This window comes from Oryctolagus cuniculus, chromosome 5 (genome assembly GCF_964237555.1).
Source record: "Oryctolagus cuniculus chromosome 5, mOryCun1.1, whole genome shotgun sequence".
NCBI lineage: Eukaryota > Metazoa > Chordata > Mammalia > Lagomorpha > Leporidae > Oryctolagus > Oryctolagus cuniculus.
The window spans coordinates 99,070,963-99,096,776 of record NC_091436.1 but is presented as its reverse complement, the minus strand read 5'-3'; the positions used below and the strand labels follow the sequence as shown (position 1 = coordinate 99,096,776).

At 45.8% G+C, this 25,814-nt stretch overlaps 1 protein-coding gene across 2 annotated transcripts in view; it reads left to right on the top strand.

Moving 5' to 3' along the window:
* The first annotated feature begins 7,956 nt into the window (after positions 1–7,956).
* Positions 7,957–25,814, top strand: part of MTO1 (mitochondrial tRNA translation optimization 1) — a 35,666-nt gene continuing 17,808 nt past the window's right edge. Inside the window, exons 1-8 of one of the 2 annotated variants that reach the window (XM_051854155.2) lie at positions 7,957–8,397; positions 12,376–12,575; positions 12,656–12,773; positions 20,049–20,338; positions 23,329–23,441; positions 23,562–23,752; positions 24,338–24,468; positions 25,101–25,305. In XM_051854155.2, coding sequence (XP_051710115.1) covers positions 12,381–12,575; positions 12,656–12,773; positions 20,049–20,338; positions 23,329–23,441; positions 23,562–23,752; positions 24,338–24,468; positions 25,101–25,305 — 1,243 coding nt within the window. In that variant the 5' untranslated portion in view covers positions 7,957–8,397; positions 12,376–12,380. The remainder of the gene's footprint in view (positions 8,398–12,375; positions 12,576–12,655; positions 12,774–20,048; positions 20,339–23,328; positions 23,442–23,561; positions 23,753–24,337; positions 24,469–25,100; positions 25,306–25,814) is intronic. The other variant, NM_001171292.1, reaches the window with a different exon arrangement.

The following is a 25,814-nucleotide window of genomic DNA, read 5'->3' as shown; positions in this document are numbered from 1 at the left end:
GGGCAGGCACTTGGCCTACTGGTTAAGACACCAGTTTTCCACATATGGCTGCTTAGTGTCAAAGCCAGGCCAGCTGCTGACTCCATCTTCCTAATGCACACCCTGGGAGGCTGTGGTGACAGTTCAAGTGAATTGGGTTCCTGCCACCCTGCTTTGAGTCCCCTGTTCCAGTTTCTGAATGCCCGGCCCCAACCATTGGAGGCACTGGGGGAGTGAACTAGCAGGTAGGAGATCTGTCTTTCTGCCTCTCAAGTAAATAAGTATTTTTTTAAGTGTATAGTTCAGTGACTAGTGCATTACCAGTGATATGCAACCATCATTGTCATCCATTTTCAGGACTCTTCATCTTGTAACACTGAAAATCTGTAACCATTCAATAAGAACTCCATTCTGTTTCCTCAGCTCACTGCAACTATCATTCTACTGTCTGTGATTTTTGATTACTCTAAGTACTTTGGGTCAGTGGAATCATACAGTATTTTTCTTTCTGATGAATGGCCTATTTTATTCAGTTGAGGTTCATCCATGTTGTAGCATAAGTGAGAATTTTACTCCTCTTAAAGGTTGAATAATATTCTACTATATATCTATATTTTATTTATCTCTTCATCTGTCAATAGACAAAAGTGCCTTGATTATTTTAAGATTTATTTTATTTATTTATTTGAAAAACAGAGTTACAGAGAGAAAGAGAGAGAGGTCTTCCATCTGCTGGTTCACTCCCCAAATGGAGCTTAGCCGATCCAAAGCCAAAAGCCAGGAGCTTCTCCCAGGACTCCAGGAATTTCTGGGTCTTGCATGTGGGTTCAGGGCCCCAAGCACTTGAGCCGATCTCAGCTGCTTTCCCAGGCGCATTAGCAAGGAGCTGGATTGGAATTGGAACAGCCAGAACTCGAACCCAAACCCATAGGGGATACTGGCACTGCAGGCTAGGGCTTTAACCTGCTAAGCCACAGTGCCAAGCCCCTGGAACATTTTTTAAATTATAGAGCACTGCAAACAGAGGCTGTCTATATAATTGTCTATGCCATAGCACCAACCCCTGAAGTTGGTGTTTTGATACACCCTTCTTTTTGGTCCAAGAAGATTTATAACACTCCGGAGGGATGAGCCCTAGTTTGAATTGTGGTACCAGACAAAGATATTTCTCTCTTTTAAAAATAGATTATCATTTTCAAGTAATTAAATAAATCTTTAAAAAATAGATTATCATGTAATCAGGCCTGTTCTCAAAGAGATTAGTTTCAGGAAAGAATGAAATGGAAATTGAAATGTGAAAGTCAGTTTCCTTAAAACTGCAAGTGTGGGGCTGGCAACGTGAGGCAGCAAGTTAAGCCACTGTTTGCAGCCCCAGCATCCCATATGGGCACCAGTTCTAGTCCCGGTTGCTCCACTTCCAACCCAGCTCCCTGCTAATGTGCCTGGGAAAAGCAGCAAAGGATGGCCTAAGTCCTTGGGCCCCTGCACTCACATCGAGACCCAGATGAGGCTCCTAGCTCCTGGCTCCTGGCTTCAGCCTGGCCCAGCCCTAGTCCTTGCAGCCATTTGGAGAGTGAACAAGCAGAAGGAAGATTTCTCTCCTCTCTCTTTCTCTCTCTCTCTCTCTCTCTCTCTCTCTCTCTCTCACTGTAACTCTGACTTTCAAATAAAATAAATAAATCTTAAAAAAAAAAAAAAAAGGCGGCATGTCCAGACCCTTAAAAAAAAAAAAAAAAACTGAAAGAAGTACACTCTGGCCATCTTCCTGCATGCTCAGGGATATGTCTATACCATTCAGAAGACCTTTCTGTCCCATGGTTCTATTTGTTTTCTCCAAGGGCTCCAGCTGCTTGTCACAGAATCCTGTAAATGACTCTAGCTAGCTTAACACCCTTGCAGCAGCTTCCTAAGTGTTCCAAAGTCCACTAGTGTTGAGTTAACCAACAGTCTACCAGGGCAGATCAAGTACTACTACTGTTGTCCTGTCAAAAGGGGAAGAAAACTCACGCCTAGCTCAAGCCTGCTGCAGCATCTAGTAGCCAAATCACAATGAGTGGGGTTTTTTAGTTGACTCTTGATGTGGGACTTTGACATTACCTGGTAGGAAACTCAAGAAATTTGTTATTGGTATTTTAAATATTTATTTATTTTATATATTTTTTTATTTATTTGAAAGTCAGAATTACACAGAGAGAGGAGAGGCAGAGAGAGAGAGGTCTTCCATCTGCTGGTTCACTCCCCAATTGGCCGCAACGGCTGGAGCTGCGCCAATCCAAAGCCAGGAGCCAGGTGCTTCTTCCTGGTCTCCCATGTGAGTGCAGGGGCCCAAGAACTTGGACCATCTTCTACTGCTTTCCCAGGCCATAGCAGAGAGCTGGACCAGAAGTGGAGCAGTTGGGACTTGAACCGGTACACATATGGGATGCTGGCACTGCAGGTGATGGCTTTATCTAGTTGAATTTATATCTCTTTTTACATATTATGTTTCTCTCTAGTAATTCATTTAGTCACTCAACGATATATATATATATATATTTTTTTTTTTTTTTTCCTAATACAGAGAGAATGAGGAGAGAGATCAATCTTCTACATGCTGGTTCACTCCCCAGATGGCCACAGCAGCCAGAGCTGGGCCATTCTGAAACAGGAGCCCCCGTCTCCTCTGGGGTACAGGGACCCAAGTACTTAGGCTGTCTTCCACTGCTTTCCCAGGCACATTAGCAGGGAGCTGGATCAGAAATGGAGCACTCAGGACTTGCACTGGCACTCATATGAGATGCTGGCACTGCAAGCAAAGGCTTAACCTGCTATATACCACAGCTCCGGCCCCTCCACAAATATTTGTGTGCCTATTTTGTGCCAAGGCTCTATTCTAGACTCTTGGGATATACTGACAAGTTCCTTGTCCTCCTAGAGCTTACATTCTGTCTGGGAAAAACAGGCAATGGACGATAAACAGAATATCGTGCATAAGTAAATTATCTCATATAGCAGAAGGTGATAAGCTCTATTGAAAAAAGGAAAAGATAGTGCAAGAGAATTGAGAAATGAGGACTGATGTAGTACTAAAACACTGAGAGAATATTTGAACAAAGATTTAAGGGAAAGAGTGCCCCAGGCAAAAGGAGAGATGATGCAAAGGACGTGTGTAGTTTTTACAACACTAACTAGCGAGTGTGCCTGGAGCATGTGAAGTTTGCGTTGCTGTGTACCTTATCAGCTTCTTGCCTCTGAGCTCCAGCTGCACCCATCAGTACATGTTCTGGGGCTGGTGCCGTGGCTCATTAGGCTAATCCTCTGCCTGCGGCGCCGGCACACTGGGTTCTAGTCCCGGTTGGGGTGCTAGATTCTGTCCCAGTTGCTCCTCTTCCAGTCCAGCTCTCTACTGTGGCCCAGGAGTGCAGTGGAGGATGGCCCAAGTGCTTGGGCCCTGCACCCCATGGGAGACCAGGAGAAGCACCTGGCTCCTGACTGCGCTGGCCGTAGCAGCCACTTGGGGGGTGAACCAACAGAAAAAGGAAGACCTTTCTTTCTCTCTCTCTCTCTCTCTCTCTCTCCCTCTCTCTCTCTCTCACTGTCTAACTCTGCCTGTCCAAAAAAAAACCAACCAAAAACACACATGTTCTTGGATGAACAGCAGAGCTCCTGTAAGCATTATCCTTTAAAGTGGCCAAATGTTAAGCTTTCTCAATACAAGCTAGAGGACACTGCAGAAAGAATGGGCTCCCTGCAATTCCAGCACAGGGGAGGGAGTGGAAGAGGATTAAGAGGAGCAAAGTCAGCCTTGTGGGTTGAGAACACTTGGTAGAGTCTACTGCAGCAACAGACCTCAAAAGGGATCCTTTTGGCCATTCAGCCTTGGCTTGGCCATATCCTGTCCACAAGTCTTGTACATTGATTTCCAGGAAACCATGTACCAAGAAGTTGATCTTTCTTTTCTTTTAAAGATTTATTTATTCGAAAGTCAGAGTTATACAGAGAGAGAAGGAGAGGCAGAGAGAGAGAGAGGTCTTCCATCCACTGGTTCACTCCCCAGATGGCTGCAACAGCCAGAGCTGAGCCGATCTGAAGCCAGAAGCCAGGAGCTTCTTCCAGGTCTCTCACTCGGGTACAGGGGTACAAGGACTTGGGCCATCTTCTACTGCTTTCCCAGGCCACAGCAGAGAGCTGGATTGGAAGTGGAGCAGCCAGAATTCAAACCGGGCTCATATGGGATGTCGACACTGCAGGTGGCAGCTTTATCCACTACGCCACAGTGCCAGCCCCACACATTCTTCCTTTTGAAGCACAAAATACCATAAAGTTTGTAGAGGAAGAGGAGAGTCATTCCAGGTTGAAGGAACGGCAAACACAGAAAAGACTAGGGGAAATATTTGGAGACCAGATAATAATAAAGCACTCCTCAAAGACACCTTTCCTTTCATGATGAATTGTTTTGAGTACTTCTTCATGGGTCAACTCTGTGAAGAAGCGAGCATTCCCTGTCATCTGCCATGGCTAGATGCTCCCTGTACTCACAGCTCACTATTGTACTGCCTTATAACTGCTGTGTGCATGTCATCCAGCAGTCTGCAAATTCTTTGATCGTTCAATTGTAAAGCCAACCTTTCTCCAAATGGTGGTAAAATTGACTCCTTCCCTTGTGTTGCTTTTACCCTGGCTGAATTACCCATGCAACCATACACATCACTACGGCAGAAATTGTTTTTCTACTTCTCTTATTGCTCAAAATGAGTAGACTTCAAATTAAGTGGAGAATAAAAGGAAAAGAAAATCATTGACACTTAGAGTTATTTTCTAAAGCTATTATTTGTAAGGCCCACATATTTATTGGTAACATATACTTCATTCTTTTTTATCTTATTTCTCTTTTCTATAGTTTATAATTACAAGGGACCTTACAACTCAGGGACCTTGAGACTTTATTGCCAGCTGTTCTGCAATTTTGATAGATTGTCTCTTAACATAAAGACTGAGGTAAAGATTTACAATATGGCCGGCGCCACGGCGCAATAGGCTAATCCTCCACCTAGCGGCACTGGCACACCAGGTTCTAGTCCCGGTTGGGGCGCCGGATTCTGTCCTGGTTGCCCCTCTTCCAGGCCAGCTCTCTGCTGTGCCAGGGAAGGCAGTGGAGGATGGCCCAAGTGCTTGGGCCCTGCACCCCATGGGAGACCAGGAGAAGCACCTGGCTTCTGCCTTTGGATCAGCGCGGTGCGCCGGCCGCAGCGCACCAGCCGTGGCGGCCATTGGAGGGTGAACCAACGGCAAAAGGAAGACCTTTCTCTCTATCTCTCTCTCTCACTGTCCACTCTGCCTGTCAAAAAAAAAAAAAAAGATTTACAATATAAAGCAGTCTAACATATGACCAGTGATGATTTCCTTAACTCATAAAAAGAGTAAAGGTCTAACTCAGCAGGCTTAGGGTGTTCATATGCTGCACATTTCAAAGAAAGGCCTGGGCCTTGCCTGGCTCCTGGGAGAAAAACCTCAAAGTACTTGAAATATTCTGCCTAAACTGCACATATATATTCTATATATAACTACACCATGCATGATAGTTTATTCTCACAACGTAATATTTGGTGAGTTTTTCAGTTTGCCCTTTGAGGGGGCTGAAGCCCTGGATACCAAGGCTTAGGTAAGCTCCCCTACCTGTTCACAGTTTGTTCATATTACCATATATCATTCATAGGAAAACTAAGTTCTGCCTGTAGTCCAACACGGGCAGAGACAACTAGAATTTCATGTCTGGTCTCTCCTGGACTCTACCCAACACACTTTTTGCCTTTCCTGATTTTAATCTGTGTCCTTTCACTCTAACAAACCATCAACACAAATGTAATTGCTTTTCTGGAGTGTGTTTTTCCAGATAATCATCAAATCTGAGGACCATCTTAGGAACCCCAACACAAAAGGTAAAATGCTAACTTCAACAGAAAGAAGTGCTGTCTCCTTTTACAGTAGAAATTCACTTAGTCATTTACCTAAACTATGCCTAAATACCCCTTCTTTGGATTAAGGTCTCTATTACAAAGAGCAGGGTCTCAGCTGAAAACACATCAGGTAAAGGGATTGATGAATAGCTTTCAAATGTAAAATATATGATTTCTAATTAAAGGCTCAAGTTATAAGCTTAAAAATGGATAAATAGTATATTTTGTGGTCTTGGAAATGATCTAAGTTTGTATATATTGGCATAGAAAAATATCCGTGCTAAAGTGTTATATGAAAGAGTAGATTGGAGGCCAGTGCTGTGGCTTAGTGGGTAAAACCATCGCCTGCAGTGCCGGCATTCCATATGGGCGCTAGTTCAAGTCCTGGATGCTCCACTTCCAGCTCTCTCCTATGGCCTGGGAAAGCAGTGGAAGATGGCCCAAGATTTTGTGCCCTTGCACCCAGGTGGGAGACCCCAAAGAAGCTCCTGGCTCCTGGCTTCAGATCGGTGCAGCTTTTGCTTTTATGGCCATCTGGGAAGTAAACCAGCAGATGGAAGACCTCTCTCTGCCTCTACCTCTCTTAACTCCACCTTTCAAATAAATAAATAAATAAATCTTTTTTTAAAAAAAAGTAGATTATACAACAACATTTGTATTATGGTATTTTAATTAAAATATGGACAATATGTTCATATTTAAAGCTTAGTTAAAATTAATGCTGGCTACTATGGGGAAATAATTTTATAGACTGTTAGTGCAACCTGACAGGTTTTGGAAAAAAATTTATCAATCTATTAAAATTTAAACATTTGAGACACCCTTAACCGTAGTATTTATATTTATAGAAAGGATATCACAGGAGAGGGTGTTTGACCTAGCAGGTTTTTTTTTGTTTTGTTTTGTTTTGACAGGTAGAGTTATAGACAGTGAGAGAGAGGGACAGAGAGAGAAAGGTCTTCCTTCCATTGGTTTACTCCCCAAATGGCCACCACGGCCAGGGCTGCACCAATCCAAAGCCAGAAGCCAGGTGCCTTCACCGGGTCTCCCATGCGGGTCCCAAGCATCCGGGTCATCCTGCACTGCCCTTCTGGGCCACAGCAGAGAGCTGGACTGGAAGAGGAGCAACCGGGACTAGAACCGGGCACCCACCCATATGGGATGCTGGCACTGCAGGCGGAGGATTAACCAAGTGAGCCACGGCACTGGTACTAGGGTACTAAAATAAGATTATGTATTTTGTAATTTTAATAATCATAGCAATGAAAATGATCCACAAGATATCAATTCCAAAAAGCTGGATACTTAACCTTGAATCATCCACTTCCCCTAATTAACCATCATTAAACTTTCTTCCTTTTTTTTTTTTTTTAAGATTTATTTATATATTTGAAAGCCAGAGTTACACAGAGAGAAGGAGAGGCAGAGAGAGAGAGAGAGAGGTCTTCCATCCAGTGGTTCACTACCCAATTGGCCGCAACGGCCGGAGCTGCGCCGATCTGGAGCCAGGAGCCAAGAGCTTCTTCCAGATCTCCCAAGAGGGTGCAGGGTCCTAAGACTTGGGCCATCTTCTACTGCTTTCCCAGGCCATAGCAGAGAGCTGGATTGGAAGTGGAGCAGCCGGCACTAGAACTGGCGCCCATCTGGGATGCCGGCGCTTCAGGCCAGGGCATTAACCCGCTGCACCACAGCGCCGGCCCTGAAACTTTCTTTCACAAATAAATCTGAATTCCTTTGGAATCCATTCCTATTTTCAGACTCTAGTTTTTACAGACACAAGTCCACGTAATTGTGCACTAATGAGGCAGTCATCCAATTCTTTGTTCGTGGGTAGCCAACGGACAATTAAGGTCGGGACGCCGGGGGAAGGACAAAGGATGCCCTTTAGCAGTTGCCCACAGTTCACGGCTATAAGGTAACCAATACAGGCTGCGTCAAACCCGAGAATACACGCAGCCCGGGCTGCCTGCCCCATTCTCAGCCTCCTTTTGCCTGCAAAGTCGCACTGCACAGCCAATCAGCGGGGACGCTGGACGTAGACGCGCTACGCCGTGACATCAGACAAGATGGCTGCGCCCTGCGGCTTCTCTCTCGTGTAGACGCTCGGCCACTCGCTCATGTCAGGCTCTAAGTTAGTCTCTAGCTTGCTTCCAGAATGCTCTCCCTCCGTGGCTGTGGCCGCTGGGTAGCGGCTTCCCTCGCCAAACAACACCTTCCGTGGGCTCAGTTTAGCGCCGACAGTGCGGCGCCCCGGACTCCGCACTTCGACGTGGTAGTCATCGGCGGAGGACATGCTGGGACCGAGGCAGCCGCCGCCGCCGCTCGGTGCGGCTCCCGCACTCTGCTCCTCACGCACCGCGTGGATACGATCGGTGAGGAGAGCGGGTGGTGTGGAGGTTGGCCTAAGACGCGGGCTGCCAAGATGCCCGCTTTCCCTTGTCCGGTGCCTGATGTGGGCGACTTCTTCCCTCCCTGAGGACTGGTGAGAGTCCAGCCCCTGTGGTGTTTTTAGCTCAGATCTGTGTCTCGTAGGGATCAGGCGGGCATGAGCTGTTAGTTCTGGATCAGTCTATTCCGTGGACCCAAGATTTTGTGGCTGTTGGCAGCAGTTAGTTGTAGGGAGTTGGTGGTGGCACCTAGAAAGGGAGAAACATCAAGAGTATTCGATCGTAGCTACCTAGTTCTTTGTAGCATCTGTCTCCTACTATCTTGTCAGATGAAGAGTGAATTGGCATTATCAATCATCGTTTATTAAAACGACCGTTGTTTTTATCGGGATTTTGTGAAGCCTTTCTGAAGAAAGATGACTTTCAAATTTAAAGAAAAAAGGATTTTAAGTAGAAATGCAGTATGATCACAGCGATCACCTTCTGGAGGATTAAAAAAAATTTTTGAAATTATGTGATTTTTTTAAAAAAAATGAAGGATCTTAGGCAGAGAATATTTTACAATGACCTGAGAAATACATTAAGATAATTGCTAGTAAATATTAATTATTGTGTACTCTGCAACGGACACTGTATTAAGTGCTGTATGCATATCATCTCACTTTGCAGTAACAGAAAATTCTTATTCTACTGATTTAATAAAAAGTGAGATAATACCTGTTATCTAAAAACAAATTTGCAGGTAGATCAGCAGTAAGGGTAGCTGATTCAGCAGCCTCACAATGCCCAAGGATTCGAATTCCTGCACTCTCTTTATTATGCCACTCTTAGCTTGTCTTCAGGCTAGCTGTGCTTATGGTTGCAAGATGTCTACTTTAGTTCCGGTTGTCACATCCAGAGATTTCAGCTTTTAACCAAGAGTGTTTTCCACCCCACCTTGAATCTCTCTAAAACAAACAAGCCACCCTCTCCTTGAGACCCTTCACAGCTCTCCCCTCTTGACTTACTGCCATTAAACCAGACACTGGCAAGTAGGCACAGGATTACAGGGATTACTTTATACCAATGAAAGGCGTATCCCAAAACTGAGTTATGGGAGTGTTTACTTAAATAAAATTATTATTCCATTTCAAAAGGAAGGGGAAAATCTACAGCTGTTAACTCTGTTTTTATAGTAGGAAAACTGAAAGAAAGGTAACTTGCTAAAACCACAGTGTTAGTAAGTAGTAGATTTAGAAATTGAGCCAAATCTCTTTCATTCACTCCTCATAATCACACACTCCATACTCATGGTTACAGCACTATTCAGCTTCCCTGTGGAGACCATAATGACTTTTGGAGGGCTTAATAGTGGCTGAGGTAGATGTGCCGATGTTGGCACAACTTCCCACTTCGCCATAAAAACCTTGAGGTAGTGCTGGGTCCTTGGCACAGCAGTTAAGATGCCTCTTGAGACAGCTTCATCTCACACCAGAGTGTCTAGGTTCAAGTCCTGGCTCTGCCTCTGATTCCAGCTTCCTTCTAATGTGCATCCTGGGAGGCAGCAGGTGATGGATTGCTCAGGGATTAGGTCCCTGCCAATCACATGGGAGACCTGGGTAGACCTAGTCCAGCCAGCCCTAGCTGTTGAAGGCCTTCGCAGAGTGAATCAACAGACAGTAGATCTCCACTGCCTGTCTCTTTGCCTCTCTGTCTTTCAAATAAATTTTAAAAATATTTGCGGTAACATATGAGTTTAGTCTCCAAATAAGACTGGGTAAAATTAAAAGCAAGGTATAAAACAGCTTTGACTTTCAAGAAATTTATAATTTATTTGTATAAAATAAGAGTGAAAGGAAAATAGCAAATGGCACTTGTGAAAGACATGATTGTAGCAAAGAATGAGTGCCAAAGGACCTTATGTTGTTGTTGTTTTTAAATTTCATTTAGTACTTTTCTTTTTAAATTTATTTGACAGGTAGAGTTACAGACAGTGAGAGAGAAACAGAGAGAAAGGTCTTCCTTCCATTGGTTCACTCTCCAAATGACTGCAATGGACAGAGCTGCACCAATCTGAAGCTAAGAGCCAGGTGCTTCTTCCTGGTCTTCCACGTGGGTGCAGGCACCCAATCCCTTGGGCCATCCTCCACTGCCTTCAGGGGCCACAGCAGAGAGCTGGACTGGAAGAGGAGCAGCTGGGACTAGAACCTGGTGCCCACATGGGATGCCGGCACCACAGGTGGAGGATTAACCAAGTGAGCCACGGCAACGGCCCCTATTTTTGTTGTTGTTCAGATTTATTTATTCATTTGAAAGGTGGGGAGCCGGCGCTGTGGTACAGCAGGTTAAAGCCCTGACCTGAAGTGCAACATCCCATATGGGTGCCGGTTCTAGCCCCAGCCGCTCTTCTTCCGATCTAGCCCTCTGCTATGGCCTGGGAAAGCAGTAGAAGATGGTCCAAGTCCTTGGGTCCCTGCACCCACATGGGAGACCCAGAAGAAGCTCCTGCCTCCTGGTTCCAGATCAGTGCAGCTCTGGCTGTTGCGGCCATCTGGGGAGTGAACGAGCTGATGGAAGACCTCTCTCTGTCTTTACCTCTCTCTATAACTCTTTCAAATAAATAAAAAAATAAATCTTAAAAAAAAAAAAAAAAAAAAGGTAGAATTACAGAGAGGCAGAGAGAGAGAGGCCTTCCATCTGCTGACTCACTCCCCAAATGGCTGCAACGGCTGCAGCACCAGCTCCAGGGACTTTTTAAAAGCATTCTTTTTTTTTTTTTTTTTGACAGGCAGAGTGGACAGTGAGAGAGAGAGACAGAGAGAAAGGTCTTCCTTTGCCGTTGGTTCACCCTCCAATGGCCGCCGCTGCAGCCGGCGCACCGCGCTGATCCGATGGCAGGAGCCAGGAGCCAGGTGCTTTTCCTGGTCTCCCATGGGGTGCAGGGCCCAAGCACCTGGGCCATCCTCCACTGCACTCCCTGGCCATAGCAGAGAGCTGGCCTGGAAGAGGGGCAACCGGGACAGAATCCGGCGCCCCGACCGGGACTAGAACCCGGTGTGCTGGCGCCGCAAGGTGGAGGATTAGCCTATTGAGCCACGGCGCCGGCTTAAAAGCATTCTTGAGGGCTCCATTGCCTTCCTGGACCACAGAGAGAGCTGGACTGGAAGAGGAGCAACCAGGACTAGAACCCAGTGCCCACATGGGATGCCGGTGCCGCTGGCAGAGGATTAACCAAGTGAGCCACGGTGCCGGCCCCCCCCACCTTCTTTTTTATAGAAAGCTTTTATTTAATAAATATAAATTTCATAAGAACAACTTTTGGGTTATAGCACTTCTTCCCCCCATACCTGCCCTCCCACCCCCAAACCATCCCACCTCCTACTCTCTTTAAAAAAAAAAAAAAAAAAAAAAGTGTGCTTGATTTAGGGAGGGTTCATGAGGTAAGAATTGTACTTTTTTTTTTTTTTTTTTTTGATAGACAGAGTGGACAGTGAGAGACAGGAGACAGAGAAAGGTCTTCCTTTGCCGTTGGTTCACCCTCCAATGGCCGCCGCGGCCGGCGCACCGCACTGATCCGATGGCAGGAGCCAGGAGCCAGGTGCTTTTCCTGGTCTCCCATGGGGTGCAGGGCCCAAGCACCTGGGCCATCCTCCACTGCACTCCCTGGCCACAGCAGAGAGCTGGCCTGGAAGAGGGGCAACCGGGACTAGAACCCGGGGTGCCGGCGCCGCAAGGTGGAGGATTAGCCTAGTGAGCTGCGGCGCCAGCTCAGGAATTCTACATTTTAAAGTAAAAGCCAAACGAAACAGTAAAAAATACACATCAAGGAAAATATTCAAAAGGAAATTCAGACAAGAACTGGCGCGTTCAAGGTGGCAATGCCATAGACAGGAATTCAGGTGGTGATTTGTCTTCAGGATGCCCTGGACAACTCCTGTATCCCATTGATACTTTGGAATTTTCTTTGTAGTATATGTTTCAAGTTTCCTGTCATTTTGTAATATGAGATGATTCTAGTTAAATATTTTCATATTAAACACCCACTATTTGCAAGGTGCTCATATATTCATTTTGTTTATGTCTGTTCTGTTTAGGTCAGATGTCCTGTAATCCCTCCTTTGGTGGCATTGGAAAGGGGCATTTAATGAGAGAAGTTGATGCCTTGGATGGTCTGTGTTCTCGCATCTGTGACCAGTCTGGTGTACATTACAAAGTATTAAACCGGCGAAAGGGGCCAGCTGTGTGGGGTCTGAGAGCTCAAATCGATAGGAAACTGTATAAACAGAACATGCAGGTAAGAATAGGGCATGAGAACCGGAGAGATTGGTGGAGTTGTTTAACTGCTGTGCTTCAATTGGCATCCTCTTTTGACAGAAAGAAATCCTGAACACGCCACTGCTCACAGTTCAGGAGGGAGCAGTAGAAGACCTTATTCTGTCGGAACCAGAGCCTGAGCACCCTGGGAAGTGCCGTGTCAGCGGTGTTGTTTTGGGTATGTACTGGTGGTAATTATCAAACTTCGTGTGATGTTAGAGCAAAGTGTGGATATGTTTTTTCTTGTTCCAGAAAATTACTGTGTTTTCTTTGTCTGAGTTAGGAAATCTATATAAGTAATCATGCTTTTCTTTTCATTCTGACCATCATAAAGCACAGACAAATTCTGGGCTCATCAATTATCTAATCTTAGTGTAGGACTTTAAAAAAAAGTTTATTTATTTTTATTTACTTTAAAAGCAGAGCAAGAGAGAGAATGATGAGATAACTCCCATCTTGCTGGTTCATTCTCAGATGCCCTGCTGAAGTTAGGAGCCAGGAACTCAATGCGGGTGGCAGGACCCAAGTACTATATCCATAATCCACTTCCTCCCAGGATATATTAGCAGGAAACTAGATCTGAAATAAATATATCAATAATAAATCTTTTTAAGAATTATCGAATTATCAGTCTTAGATATTACCTCTTTTTTTTTTTTTTTTAATACAGAAAGAGTGGACAGTGAGAAAGAGAAACAGAGAGAAAGGTATTCCTTTTCCGTTGGTTCACCCTCCAACGGCCGCTGCGGACGGCACACCGTGCTGATCCGAAGGCAGGAGCCAGGTGCTTCTCCTGGTCTTTCATGGGGTGCAGGGCCCAAGCACTTGGGCCATCCTCCATTGCACTCCCTGGCCATAGCAGAGAGCTGGCCTGGAAGGGGGGCAACTGGGACAGAATCCGGCGCCCTGACCGGGACTAGAACCCGGTGTGCCGGCACCGCTAGGTGGAGGATTAGCCTATTGAGCCGTGGCGCTGGCACAATTTTTGATTAATAGCATGTACATTCTAGGGGCCAGTACTGTGATGCAGCATCCCATATATGTACCAGTTCAAGTCCCAGCTGCTCTGCTTCCAATCCAGCTCCCTGCTAATGTGTCTGGGAAAACAGCAGAAGGTGGCCCAAGTCCTTGGGCCCCTGCACCCATGTGGGAGACCTGGATGAAGCTCCTGGCTCCTAACTTGGCTTTAGCCTGGTGCAACCCCGGCCGTTGTAACCGTCTAGGGAGTGAACCGATGGATGGAAGATCTCTCTTTGTCTCTTTTCTCTCTATATAACTCTTTCAAATAAGTAAAATAAATCTTTAAAAAAATGTATTTACATTATTATGTTTCTTTCATATATGTTTTTGTTTTGGGCTGATTTATTTTTTATTTGCTTAGTTTCTGTGTACCTGCCCACCTTTCTTTTTAATCAGAAATATCTGCCAATATCATTTTCTTAATAGATATCAAATAATCTCTCAATTCTATCTTTTTCTTTTTTTTTAAGATCTGTTTATTTGATCTATTTATTTGAGGGGTCAGCACTGTGGTGTAGTGGATAAAGCTTCCGCCTACAGCACTGGGATCCCATTAATGCTGGTTCAAGTCCCATCTGCTCCACTCCTGATCCAGCTCCCTTGTGATGTGCCTGGGAAAGTAGCAAAGGATGGCCCAAGTACCTGGGCTCCTGCACCCATGTGGGAGACTTGGATGAAGTTCCTGGCTCCTGACTTCAGATTGGCCCATCTCTGGGCATTGCAGCCATTTGTGGAGTAAGCCAGTAGGTGAAAGATCGCTCTTTCTGTCTCTCTCCCTCCCTCTCTCTCTCTCTCTCTAACTCTGACTTTCAAATAAATAAATCTTAAAAAAAAAAAAAAAAAAGATTATTTGAAAGAGTTACAGTCAGAGGAGGAAGACAGAAAGAGAGAGGTCTTCTATTTGTTTGTTCACTCCGCAGATGGCCGCAACAGCCAGGGCCAGGCCAGGCCAAAGCCAGGAGCCAGGAGCTTCATCTGGATCTCCCACATGGGTGGCAAGGGCCCAAATACTTGGACCATCTTCCACTGCTTTTCACAAGCCATGAGAAGGGACCTGGAATAGAAGTGGAACAGCTGGGATTCAAACTGGTGTTCATATGGGATGCCGGCATCACAGGCAGCAGCTTAACACATTGTACCACAATGCCAGCCCCAGACTTGGCTCTTTTTTTTTTTTTGACAGGCAGAGTGGACAGTGAGAGAGAGAGACAGAGAGAAAGGTCTTCCTTTTGCCTTTGGTTCACCCTCCAATGGCCGCCGCGGCTGGCGCGCTGCGGCCGGCGCACCGCGCTGATCCAATGGCAGGAGCCAGGAGCCAGGTGCTTTTCCTGGTCTCCCATGGGGTGCAGGGCCCAAGCACCTGGGCCATCCTCCACTGCACTCCCTGTGCCACAGCAGAGAGCTGGCCTGGAAGAGGGGCAACCGGGACAGAATCCGGCGCCCCAACCGGGACTAGAACCCGGTGTGCCGGCGCCGCTAGGCGGAGGATTAGCCTAGTGAGCCGCGGCGCCGGCTCCAGACTTGGCTCTTAATTTGGGGCTGAATATAGAATTCTGGGTTAAATCTGTTTCCCTTAGAATATTTTGTTTGTTTTTCTCTTTTTTTTGCCTTTTTTGTTGTTGTTGTTTTCTTATTTTTTTCTTTTTTCTTTTTTTTATGTTTTTTTTTGTTTGTTATCTTTCTTTTTTTTTTTTTTTCTCCCTTAGAATCTTGATAGTCCTGCTTCACTGTCTTCTAGCTGTGTTGCTTTTGGTTAGCTCAATGCTGTAATTATTTTTTGTATGTCTCTTTTCTTTGAAAGCTTTAGAATCTTGTATTTGCCTCTGGTGTTGTAAAAGATAGAATGGTGTTCTTCGGAGTACTCTTTGTTCATTTTCATTGTGGTGGAGTACTAGATGTTCCTTTTAGATCTAGAAAGCCATGTCCTCCTCTTGTGGGGTCTTTCTTTCTTTCTTTCTTTCTTTTTTATTTATTTATTTGACAGGTAGAGTTATAGACAGTGAGAGAGAGAGAAAGGTCTTCCTTCCACTGGTTCACTCCCCAAATGGCCACCATGGCCGGCACTGTGCCAATCCTCCTGGTCTCCCATGCGGGTGCAGGCGCCCAAGCACTTGGGCCATTCTCCACTGCCCTCCTGGGCCACAGCAGAGAGCTGCACTGGAAGAGGAGCAACTGGGACTAGAACCCGGTGCCCATATGGGATACCGGCGCCGCAGGCGGAGGATTAGCCAAGTGAGCCACAGCGCCAGCCCCAGGGTATTTCCTTCTATTGGTTGTTTTTTTTTTTTGTTTGTTTGTTTGTTTGTTTTTTTGAGATTTATTTATTTGAAAGAGTTACACAGAGAGAGGAGAGGCAGATAGAGAGTGAGAGAGAGAGAGGTCTTCCATACGATGGTTCATTCCCCAATTGGCACCGATCCAAAGCCAGGAGCCAAGAGCTTCCTCCAGGTCTCCCACGTGGTTGCAGGGTCCCAAGGACTTGGGCCATCTTCCACTGCTTTCCCAGGCCAAAGCAGAGAGCTGGATTGGAAGTAGAGCAGCCGGGTCTCGAACCGGCACCCATATAGGATGTCAGCTCTTCAGGCAAGGGTGTTAACCCACTGTGCCACAGCGCCAGCCTCACCTTCTGTTGTTTTTCCGTGCTCTATTTCTGCAACTTTTCTCCCTTCCCGGATGCTCTCTTTCATGTACATAGCTTTCTTCAAATGCCTGGGGAACATTGGTTGTTTGTTCAAGGTTTTAAATGAGACACTGAGGCACTAAGTGGAAGATTTTTATGTACATAGTTAATTTTATTGCTAGCCTGACTAGAGTGGTGATCAATAATTGAACTGGCCTTTTTTGAGGAATTCCTAAATGCTTTTATTTATTTATTTATTTATTTGAGAGGCAGTGTTAGAGAGAGAGACAGAGACAGAGAGAGGTCTTCCATCCACTAGTTCGCTCCCCAAATGGCTGCAATGACTGGAGCTGGGCCAATCTGAAGCCAGGAGCCAGGAACTTCTTCTGGGCCTCCCACAAGGGTGCAGGGCCCCAAGCACTTAAACCATCTTCCATTACTTTTGCAGGCCACCAGCAGGGAGCCGGATTGGAAGTAAAACAGCCGGGACTTGAACCAGCACCCATATGGGATGCTGGTGCCATAGGCGGAGGCGTAACCTATGCCACAGCACTGGCCCCAGTGCTAATTTTTTGCTATTTTTTGCCCTGTTGTTATAGATATAACTATAATTTTTTTTAAAGATTGATTTATTTATTTGAAAAGCAGAGTTACAGAGTGAGGGAATGACAGAGAGAGAGATCTTCCATCTGCTAGTTCACTACCCAAGTGGCTACAACAGCTGGGACTGGGCTGAGCTGAAACCAGGAACTAGGAGCTTCATTTGGATCTCCCTCATGGGTGGCAGGGGCCCATGTACTTGGACCATCTTCCACTGCTTTCTCAGGCATGTAGCAGGGAGCTGGATCAGAACTAGAGCAGCCGGAACTTTAACAAGGGCCCATTTTGGATGCTAGCATTGTAGGAAGCAGCTTTTCTTGCTGTGCCACAGCACTATCCTTCTAATTTTTTTTAATGTGGTAAAGTATATATTAAAAAATATGCATACATTATTAAAAAGCTTACCATTTTGATCATTTAAAAGTGTACAAATCAATGTTGTTTGTTTAGTCTGTTCACAATGCCATACAACCAGCACTACTATCCATCTTTTTCATCATCTCAAGTTGAAATTCCCTATCCATTAAATGGTAATACCCTATTATCTGAAGAATAAACCTCCATTATTCTGTACGATAAAACTTTCTAGGGATAAAACCTTAATATATTAGCTTCACCTGTTTATTTTATTTTAGCCCCAATATTCATTCCTGCATTTCTCAGTTCTCTTTCTCAATTCTCCATTTAATGTTGCTTTGTAGGGCAAATTAGTTCATTCTCTCTTTTTTTTTTTTTTTTTTTTTTGCTTTGCCGAGTGCTTTATTCCATGGACAGAGCCCAGAGGCTGTGAACCCCACGCGGTGCCGACGAGACCCCTCCCACTACCTCCCCCCACCCCCGGCCCGTCTCAGGAGACGATGGACGGACGCGGGGCCTCAGTAGGTGACCCGGTACACGGAGGCACAGTCCCCGGCACCCGTAACGACCAGGTGGCTGTCGCTGGACACGTCGCAGCACAAGATGGCGGTGGCCTCGGGCACCTGGAACACCTTGGCGCCCAGGGGCATCGCGTAGATGCTGACCAGGTCGTCCGTGCCCACGCTCACCCACCAGTGGCCAAAGGCTGAGAACCTGAGCGCTAGGATGGCGCTGTCCTTGTGCCCAGCCATGCGTGCCTGGCTGCCGTCGGGCCGCCGCAGCCACTGCTGCCCGTTCGCCAGGTCCAGCAGCAGCCAGTCTTCCTGGGGGCAGTGGGCCAGGCTCATGATCTGGGACTCCAGCAGGTACTGCAGGGGTGGCCCCGCGGCACGCAGGTCCCAGCAGCGCAGGCACGCGTCCAGGCCGCCCGCCCACACCTGCTGGTCTCTGACCGCGATGCTGTTGGTGCAGTTTGGGGGCCGGGGAGGTCCCTGACCATGCTCCAACTGCGCAGGTCCCACGTCCTGACCATGCCGTCAGTGAAGCTGGCCGCAAGGTGGAGGATTAGCCTAGTGAGCTGCGGCGCCGGCCAGCAGTTTTTTCTTAATGTGCATCTTTCATGAACTTTTTGAAGACTCCCCCCCTCCACCCTTGTTAAAAGATTTATTTATTTGAAAGGTAGAGCAACAGAGAGAGACAGAGATCTTCCATCCATTGGTATACTCCCCAAATGGTTGCAACTGCTTTGGCCTGTCAAAGCCAGAAGCCTGGAATTCCATCTGGGTTTCCCATGTAGGTGGCAATTTAGGTGACAACTTGGGCCATCTTCCTCAGCCTTCCTAGGCACATTAGCAGGAAGTGAGACAGAAAGCAGAGCAGCTAGAACGGTGCTCCAACATGGGATGCCAGTGTCACATGAACTTTTTGAAGTACTCTAGTATATTTTTGGGAGATACAAAGTTGTTGGAAGAACATTAACTGACTCGGTAAAGGGGAGATAGCTAAAACTCCGTGTCTGAAGGGAGATATCGTTAGTTCAACCTCCAATGGCCGCCACGGCCGGTGCGCTGCGGCCGGCGCACCGCGCTGATCCGAAGGCAGGAGCCAGGTACTCATCCTGGTCTCCCATGGGGTGCAGGGCCCAAGCACTTGGGCCATCCTCCACTGCACTGCCTGTGCCACAGCAGAGAGCTGGCCTGGAAGAAGGGCAACCGGGACAGAATCCGGCGCCCCGACCAGGACTAGAACCCGGTGTGCCGGCACCGCAAGGTGGAGGATTAGCCTAGTGAGCCGTGGCGCCAGCCCAATATATATTATATATATATACACACACACACATATATACACACATATCTGTTTGTCAGTAAGCTTGAAAAGAAGAACAATTTTTTTTTTTTTTTTTTTAATTCTTTCCAAAGTTTCTAGAGACTTGGGAACAGACATTTAGTGTCGCTCCCCCTCTTCATGGAGGAACGACACAAGACCCTGCCTAGGCTTCATATCCGAGTCACGGCACCATTATGTCGCTCCCCCTCTTCGCAGAGGAACGACACTGAATCCTGCGCTGTTCTTTTGTCTGCTCGGCCTTCCCCGGGTTTGCTGCTGGTTCTTCCCTGGTTGGCTACCGTCCCTTCCACCTCCGTGGAAGGGCGGTTCCCCCTGCCACTTTCCCCACTTCCGCGGGGGAGCGGCACACTGCCGGCTGGTTCTCTCGGGGGCTGCTCAGATGTTCCTCAGGTGTTTCTGGTGCATGTTGTCTCTCTCCTCCTTTATAGTCCTCTTCCACCAATCCCAACTCTGCTACCCACACGCCGAGTACGCTGCTCTCCTCCAATCAGGAGCAGGTCCTACAGCTTATTGGTTGAACTGGAGGCAGCTGTGTAGAAGCTGTTTCCTCCTCTCCCAGCGCCATATTGTGGGAGAGCAGATGCATAGAATAAGTCTTAATTCCAGTAACTTAGTCTAGTCCGAGTTGCTCCCAGTTGCTCCCCACAATTTAGCCCAGCAGTTAAGATTCCTGTGTTTCACTTCAGGGTGCCTGGGCTCGATTCTCAATTCTGGCTCCTGACCCCAGCTTCCTGCCAGTCCAGAGCCTGGGAGGCCGTAGTGATGGCTCTGCTAATTGGCTTCCTGCCACTCGTTTCGGAGACTAGAATGTGTTCCTGGCTCCAGCCTCAGCCTGGTCTAGCCCCAGTCATTACAGGCATTTGGAGAATGAGCTAGTGGATTTGAGTTGTCTTTCTGCTTCTAAAAAAAAAAAAAAAGGACTGACAGTTTTTTTGTGGCTTTAATGAAAACTAGTCACATTCCACTTTGACCTGTGGTAACAGAAAATGATTTTGCTTTTTTATTTAGTGGATGGAAGCACAGTATATGCGGACAGTGTGATTCTGACTACTGGGACATTTCTAAGAGGCACAGTTGTGATTGGATTGGAGATGCATCCAGCAGGACGTTTAGGAGATCAGCCTTCCATAGGGTTGGCTCAGACTCTGGAGAAGTTGGGGTTTGCAGTGGGAAGGTTGAAGACTGGGACTCCACCCCGAATTGCCAAAGAGTCCATTAATTTCAGCATTCTAAACAAGCAGACACCAGATGATCCGCCCAAACCGTTCAGCTTTATCAATGAGACGGTGTGGATTAAGGTAAGGTAGTTTATGAACACCTAGAATAACTATTGGCTCTTCACAGCAGGAGGTAGCCTAGTCATTTCTTTTTCTTTCCTTTTGTGGCAATAACTCACTTTACTATAGTTTAGAGTACAAAGAAATGATGTTTAAAAGGATTAGCTAACTTGGCTAATTGATTATTACCCCACAAATAATTTTACTTATTTTGTAAATTAAACTTTTAAAAAACAATTTTACAGAAAAGTTGTGAAAGTATTATAGCAAATTCCTAAAAACAATTGGAAGTCACCTGTAATTAATATTTTATATTTCTCTCTGTGTAATCATTTACAGATGGAAATACAGATACTTGCAGAGATCATGAGCCTTTACCTCTAAATATTTCAGACCATATTTTTATTTTATTTTCCCCAAAGAAACCTTTTATTTAAGGAATACAAGCTTCATGCATTTCATAAGTGCAACTTTAGGAAGTACAGTGATTCTTCCCACTGTACCCACACCTCCTCTTCCCTCTCCCATTCCCAGTCCGATTCTCCACTAAGATAATTTTTAATTAACTTTATACACAGAAAACCAACTCTATACTAAGTAAAGAGTTCAACAATTTGCACTGAAAAAAAATAAACCTGTTCTTCAACAGTCAAGACAAGGGCTGTTCAAGGTCATTGCATCTTGAAATTAATTTCCCTTTCTTTTTTTAGAAAGTTAATTAACTTTAAAGAAGCACCCAAGAATGATACATCTTTTGTGAGCACTTAGACATAATTATAATACAAATCTTTGAGAACAGAGGTTCTGCATGGGAAGTTAGTGCACAGTGACTCTTGTTAATTTAACAATTAACACTCTTTATGCGTGATGTCAGTGATCACCCGAGGCTCTTGACATGAGCTGCCTAGGCTATGGAATCCTTTTGAATCCACAAACTCCGTTAGTATTTAGACAAGGCCAAAAACAAAGTGGAAGTTCTCTCCTTCCTTCAAAGTACCTCCTTCTTTGATGGCCACTTCTTTTTGTGGGGTCTCACTCACAGAGATCCTTCATGTAGAACATTTTTTGCTATAGTATCTTGACTTTCCATCACATATTTTTTAAATTAAAGAATTAATGGGGCTGGCGCTGCCGCTCACTAGGCTAATCCTCCTCCTGCAGCGCCGGTACTCTGGGTTCTAGTCCCGGTCGGGGCGCCGATTCTGTCCTGGTTGCCCCTCTTCCAGTCCAGCTCTCTGCTGTGGCTGGGGAAGGCAGTGAAGGATGGCCCAAGTGCTTGGGCCCTGCACCTGCATGGGAGACCAGGAGGAAGCAGCTGGCTCCTGGCTTCGGATCGGCGCAGCACGCCGGCCATAGTAGCCATATGGGAGGTGAACCAACGGAAGGAAGACCTTTCTCTCTGTCTCTCTCATTGTCTAACTCTTTCTGTCAAAAAAAAAAAAAAAGAAAAGAAAAGAAAGAATGTATATTGTGTGTTTAGGACAGAGGATTAATAACATTTTTTTTTCTAGTTTCTGGTGTTATCCTGATGAGTGGCTCCAACTGCTCTATTTTATTCTTTGCTTCGATAAAATGCAAATTATGATGATACTTTTTTATTGTTTAATTTTAAGTTTTTATTGTAAATTTCCAGGTCTTCACAAAGCAGGGGAATAATATAATTAAGCTATATGTCCATCACCCAGTTTCATCAAGTAGCATTTTGGCATCCTTATTTCCTCTTTTTTCCTGAATGCTTTTTTATGCTGAGTTTAAAGGAACAACCCCAGACATCACATATTTCCCTTATTAATACTTGGATGGTTATCTTTATTAGCTATGAACTTTAAGAAAAAAATGCCATTATCACACCTAATAAAATACAATTTTTTTAAGATTTATTTATTTTATTTGAAAGGCAGAGTTAGAGAGAGGCAGAGACAGAGAGAAAGAGAGAGGTCTTCCATCTGCTGGTTCACTCCCCAATTGGCCTCAACGTCTGAGCTACGCTGATCCGAAGCCAGGAGCCAGGATCTTCTTCTGGGTCTCCCATGTGGGTGCAGGGGCCCAAGGACTTGGGCCATCTTCCACTGCCTTTCCAGACCATAGCAGAGGCCTGGATCACAAGTGAAGCAGTGGGGACTCAGATTGGTGCCTATGTGGGATGCCAGCACTGCAGGCAGTGGCATTACCCACTACTTCACAGCGCCAGCCCCCATAATTTCTTAGCATCTATATTTAGTGTTTAGTTGCCCATAATTGTCTGAAAAACATTTTTTAAAGTTGTTTTATTTGAACCAGGAACCAAATAAAGTCCACACATTGCATTGGAGAATATGTTTTGTAATAGTAACCTTCCATTTTTTTCTTTTTAATATTTATATATTGAAAAAGTTGGGGCCGGCGCCGCGGCTCAGTAGGCTAATCCTCCGCCTTGCAGCACCAACACACCGGGTTCTAGTCCTGGTCGGGGCACCGGATTTTGTCCTAGTTGCCCCTCTTCCAGGCCAGCTCTCAGCTGTGGCCCAGGAGTGCAGTGGAGGATGGCCCAAGTGCTTGGGCCCTGCACCCCGTGGGAGACCAGGAAAAGCACCTGGCTCCTGCCTTCGGATCAGCGCGGTGCGCCGGCCGCAGCGCACCGGCCGCGGTGGCCATTGGATGGTGAACCAATGGCAAAGGAAGACTTTTCTCTCTGTCTCTCTCTCTCACTGTCCACTCTGCCTGTCAAAAAAAAAAAATTGAGGCCTTTGCCTCTAGAATATCTGTAGTCTAGTTTTGTCTGGCTGTGTTGCTGTTGTACCGTATTTCTCTACCTGTTTCCTGTACTCTGTAAGTTAGACCTAGAGGTTGCTTATATTTAGGAAATCTTTGGGGTTGTTGATTTTTGACAAGAATGGCTTATAAGCTATACTGGGCATTATGCGTGGATTTACTGTCTAGAAAGTTAGCACATATTGTGTGGAATTTATTTGAGGAAGTGGCAGATTAGTAGGGAAGCAAAACAAGCTTATATCTGGTTACTGTTTCTTTAGCCAGAAGATCAGCTGCCATGTTACATGACTCACACGAATCCTAAAGTGGATGAAATTGTCCTTGAGAACCTTCACCTTAATAGTCACGTTAAAGAAACTACCAGAGGGCCTCGGTAAGGACAAGCTATTAATTAGTGCTCAGTTATTTTAAGGAATGATGCAAACTCTCTTTTGTTCACTTCGGTTTTTAAAATTTTAATGTCATAAAAAAAATTTTTAATGTCCTATTACAGATACTGTCCCTCCATTGAATCAAAGGTTTTGCGTTTTCCCAATCGCCTGCATCAGGTTTGGCTGGAACCTGAAGGATTGGATTCTGATCTTATCTACCCCCAAGGCTTATCTGTGACGCTACCAGCTGAATTACAAGAGAAAATGATTGCGTGCATCAGAGGCTTGGAGAAAGCTAAAATGATTCAGCCAGGTAAAGAGCGTCACAACTGCCCTTCAGTGTAAGCTCAGCATGGCCTTAGCTGTCAGTGAGGAGGGTTTGGCTACAGTTAGTGTGGTTGCTTAGAGTCGCAGAAGATGAAGCCCAACATAAGTACATTTAAAATCTTTTTTGCTTTTGAAGGGCATTTTTTGTTAACAGGCAGAGTGGACAGCAGTGAGAGAGAGACAGGGAGAAAGGTCTTCCCTTGCCGTTGGTTCACCCTCCAATGGCCACTGCGGCCGGCGTGCTGCGGCCGGCGCACTGCACTGATCCAAAGCCAGGGAGCCAGGTGCTTCTCCTGGTCTCCCATGCGGGTGCAGGGCCCAAGCACTTGGACCATCCTCCACTGTACTCCCGGGCCACAGTAGAGATCTGGACTGGACGAGGAGCAACCGGGATAGAATCCAACGCTTTGACCGGGACTAGAACCTGGTGTGCCGGCACCGTAGGCAAAGGATTAGCCTAGTGAGCCGTGGCGCCGGCCTTGAAGGGCATTTGATAGTAATCTTTGTATCTCTTCCTAGAGGCAAATCCAGCTCCGTTTTACTCATTTCATGTTCTTTATTCTTTGGTCAGGCTACGGTGTTCAGTATGATTACTTAGATCCCCGTCAGATCAGTCCTTCCCTCGAGACTCATCTGGTTCAGCGGCTCTTCTTTGCGGGACAGATAAATGGCACCACTGGTTACGAGGAAGCGGCAGCTCAGGTAAGGGCTGTTCCAATGTTACTGTAAACTGAAAGGGTCTGCTTGGCTGGTATTCTGTCTTTTAATATGTTATGTAAACAACATAGATCTGAGGTACAACTGGTAACTCTAATAGAAAACTGCTGTTTCAGGACATGTGGGGGTGGCCATTGTATATAATAGGATTTTAAAAACACCTGTGACTTTATTACTCCCAAAATCATAGATCTAGTATTGTATTTTGATTATATTTATTATGTTGCTTCTGAAATTTAAAAAAGAAAAGTTCTTTTGACATAATTTTATTAAGAATTATATTGTTTTTATAAATGGGAAATTATGTTAATTTATTTTAATTTATGTTAATAGGTATGAAAAAGCTAGAAAAGTCTCACATGTGGATTTTTTAAAAAAGCCTCCAGGCTTATCTGGAATACTAGGTATTTCTGGAACAGTGAATCATAGCATGCTGATGTATGTGGCCCATATTCTGTTTCTGAATTGTAGGTCACATTTCCCACCTCTGTTATATTCCTCATGGGCAGTGCCTGTTTCCTTCTTGCCCTGTGCTGTTCTTCCCAGGTAGTGTTCTGAATAGGATAGCTCTTTGTTCAGTTCGTAATGGCCTTTTAAACATTTCAGTCCTCTTGTAGGGTGTGATAGCCGGAATCAATGCCAGTCTTCGAGTCAGCCGCAAGCCTCCCTTTGTCGTCAGCCGAACAGAAGGCTACATTGGAGTTTTGATTGATGACCTCACCACGCTGGGCACTAGTGAACCATACCGCATGTTTACCAGCAGAGTGGAGTTCCGTCTGTCATTGCGCCCTGATAATGCCGACAGCCGACTCACGTTCCGAGGTAACACTCATTGAGCCCTGAAACCTAGTTTACTCCTCTTTGAAACCTCTCTGAGGGTGAATGTTATGGTGTGGTGGGTTAAGCTGCAACTTGGGATACCCACAAGCCCCAGCCGTTGTGGGCATTTGGGAAGTGAACCAGTGAATGGAAGAGTTCTCTGTCTCTCCCTCTCTCTCTGTCATTTCACCTTTCAAGTAAATAATTCTTGATTTTTTTTTTTAAGATTTATTGTTTATTTACTTGAAAGGTAGAGTTAAGAGAGACGGGCAGAGACAAAGAGAGAAAGAGCTCTTCCATTTGCTGGTTCACTCCCCAAATGCCCACAATGGCTGGGGCTGAACCGGAACAAAGCCCGGAGCCAGGAGCTTCATCAGGATCTCCCATATGGGTACATGGGCCCAAGCACCACCTTCTGCTTTCATGGGTGCCTTAGTAGGGAGCTGGATCAGAAGCAGAGCAGCCAGTACTTGAACCAGTGCACATATGGGATGCCTGCATTGCAAGCAGCA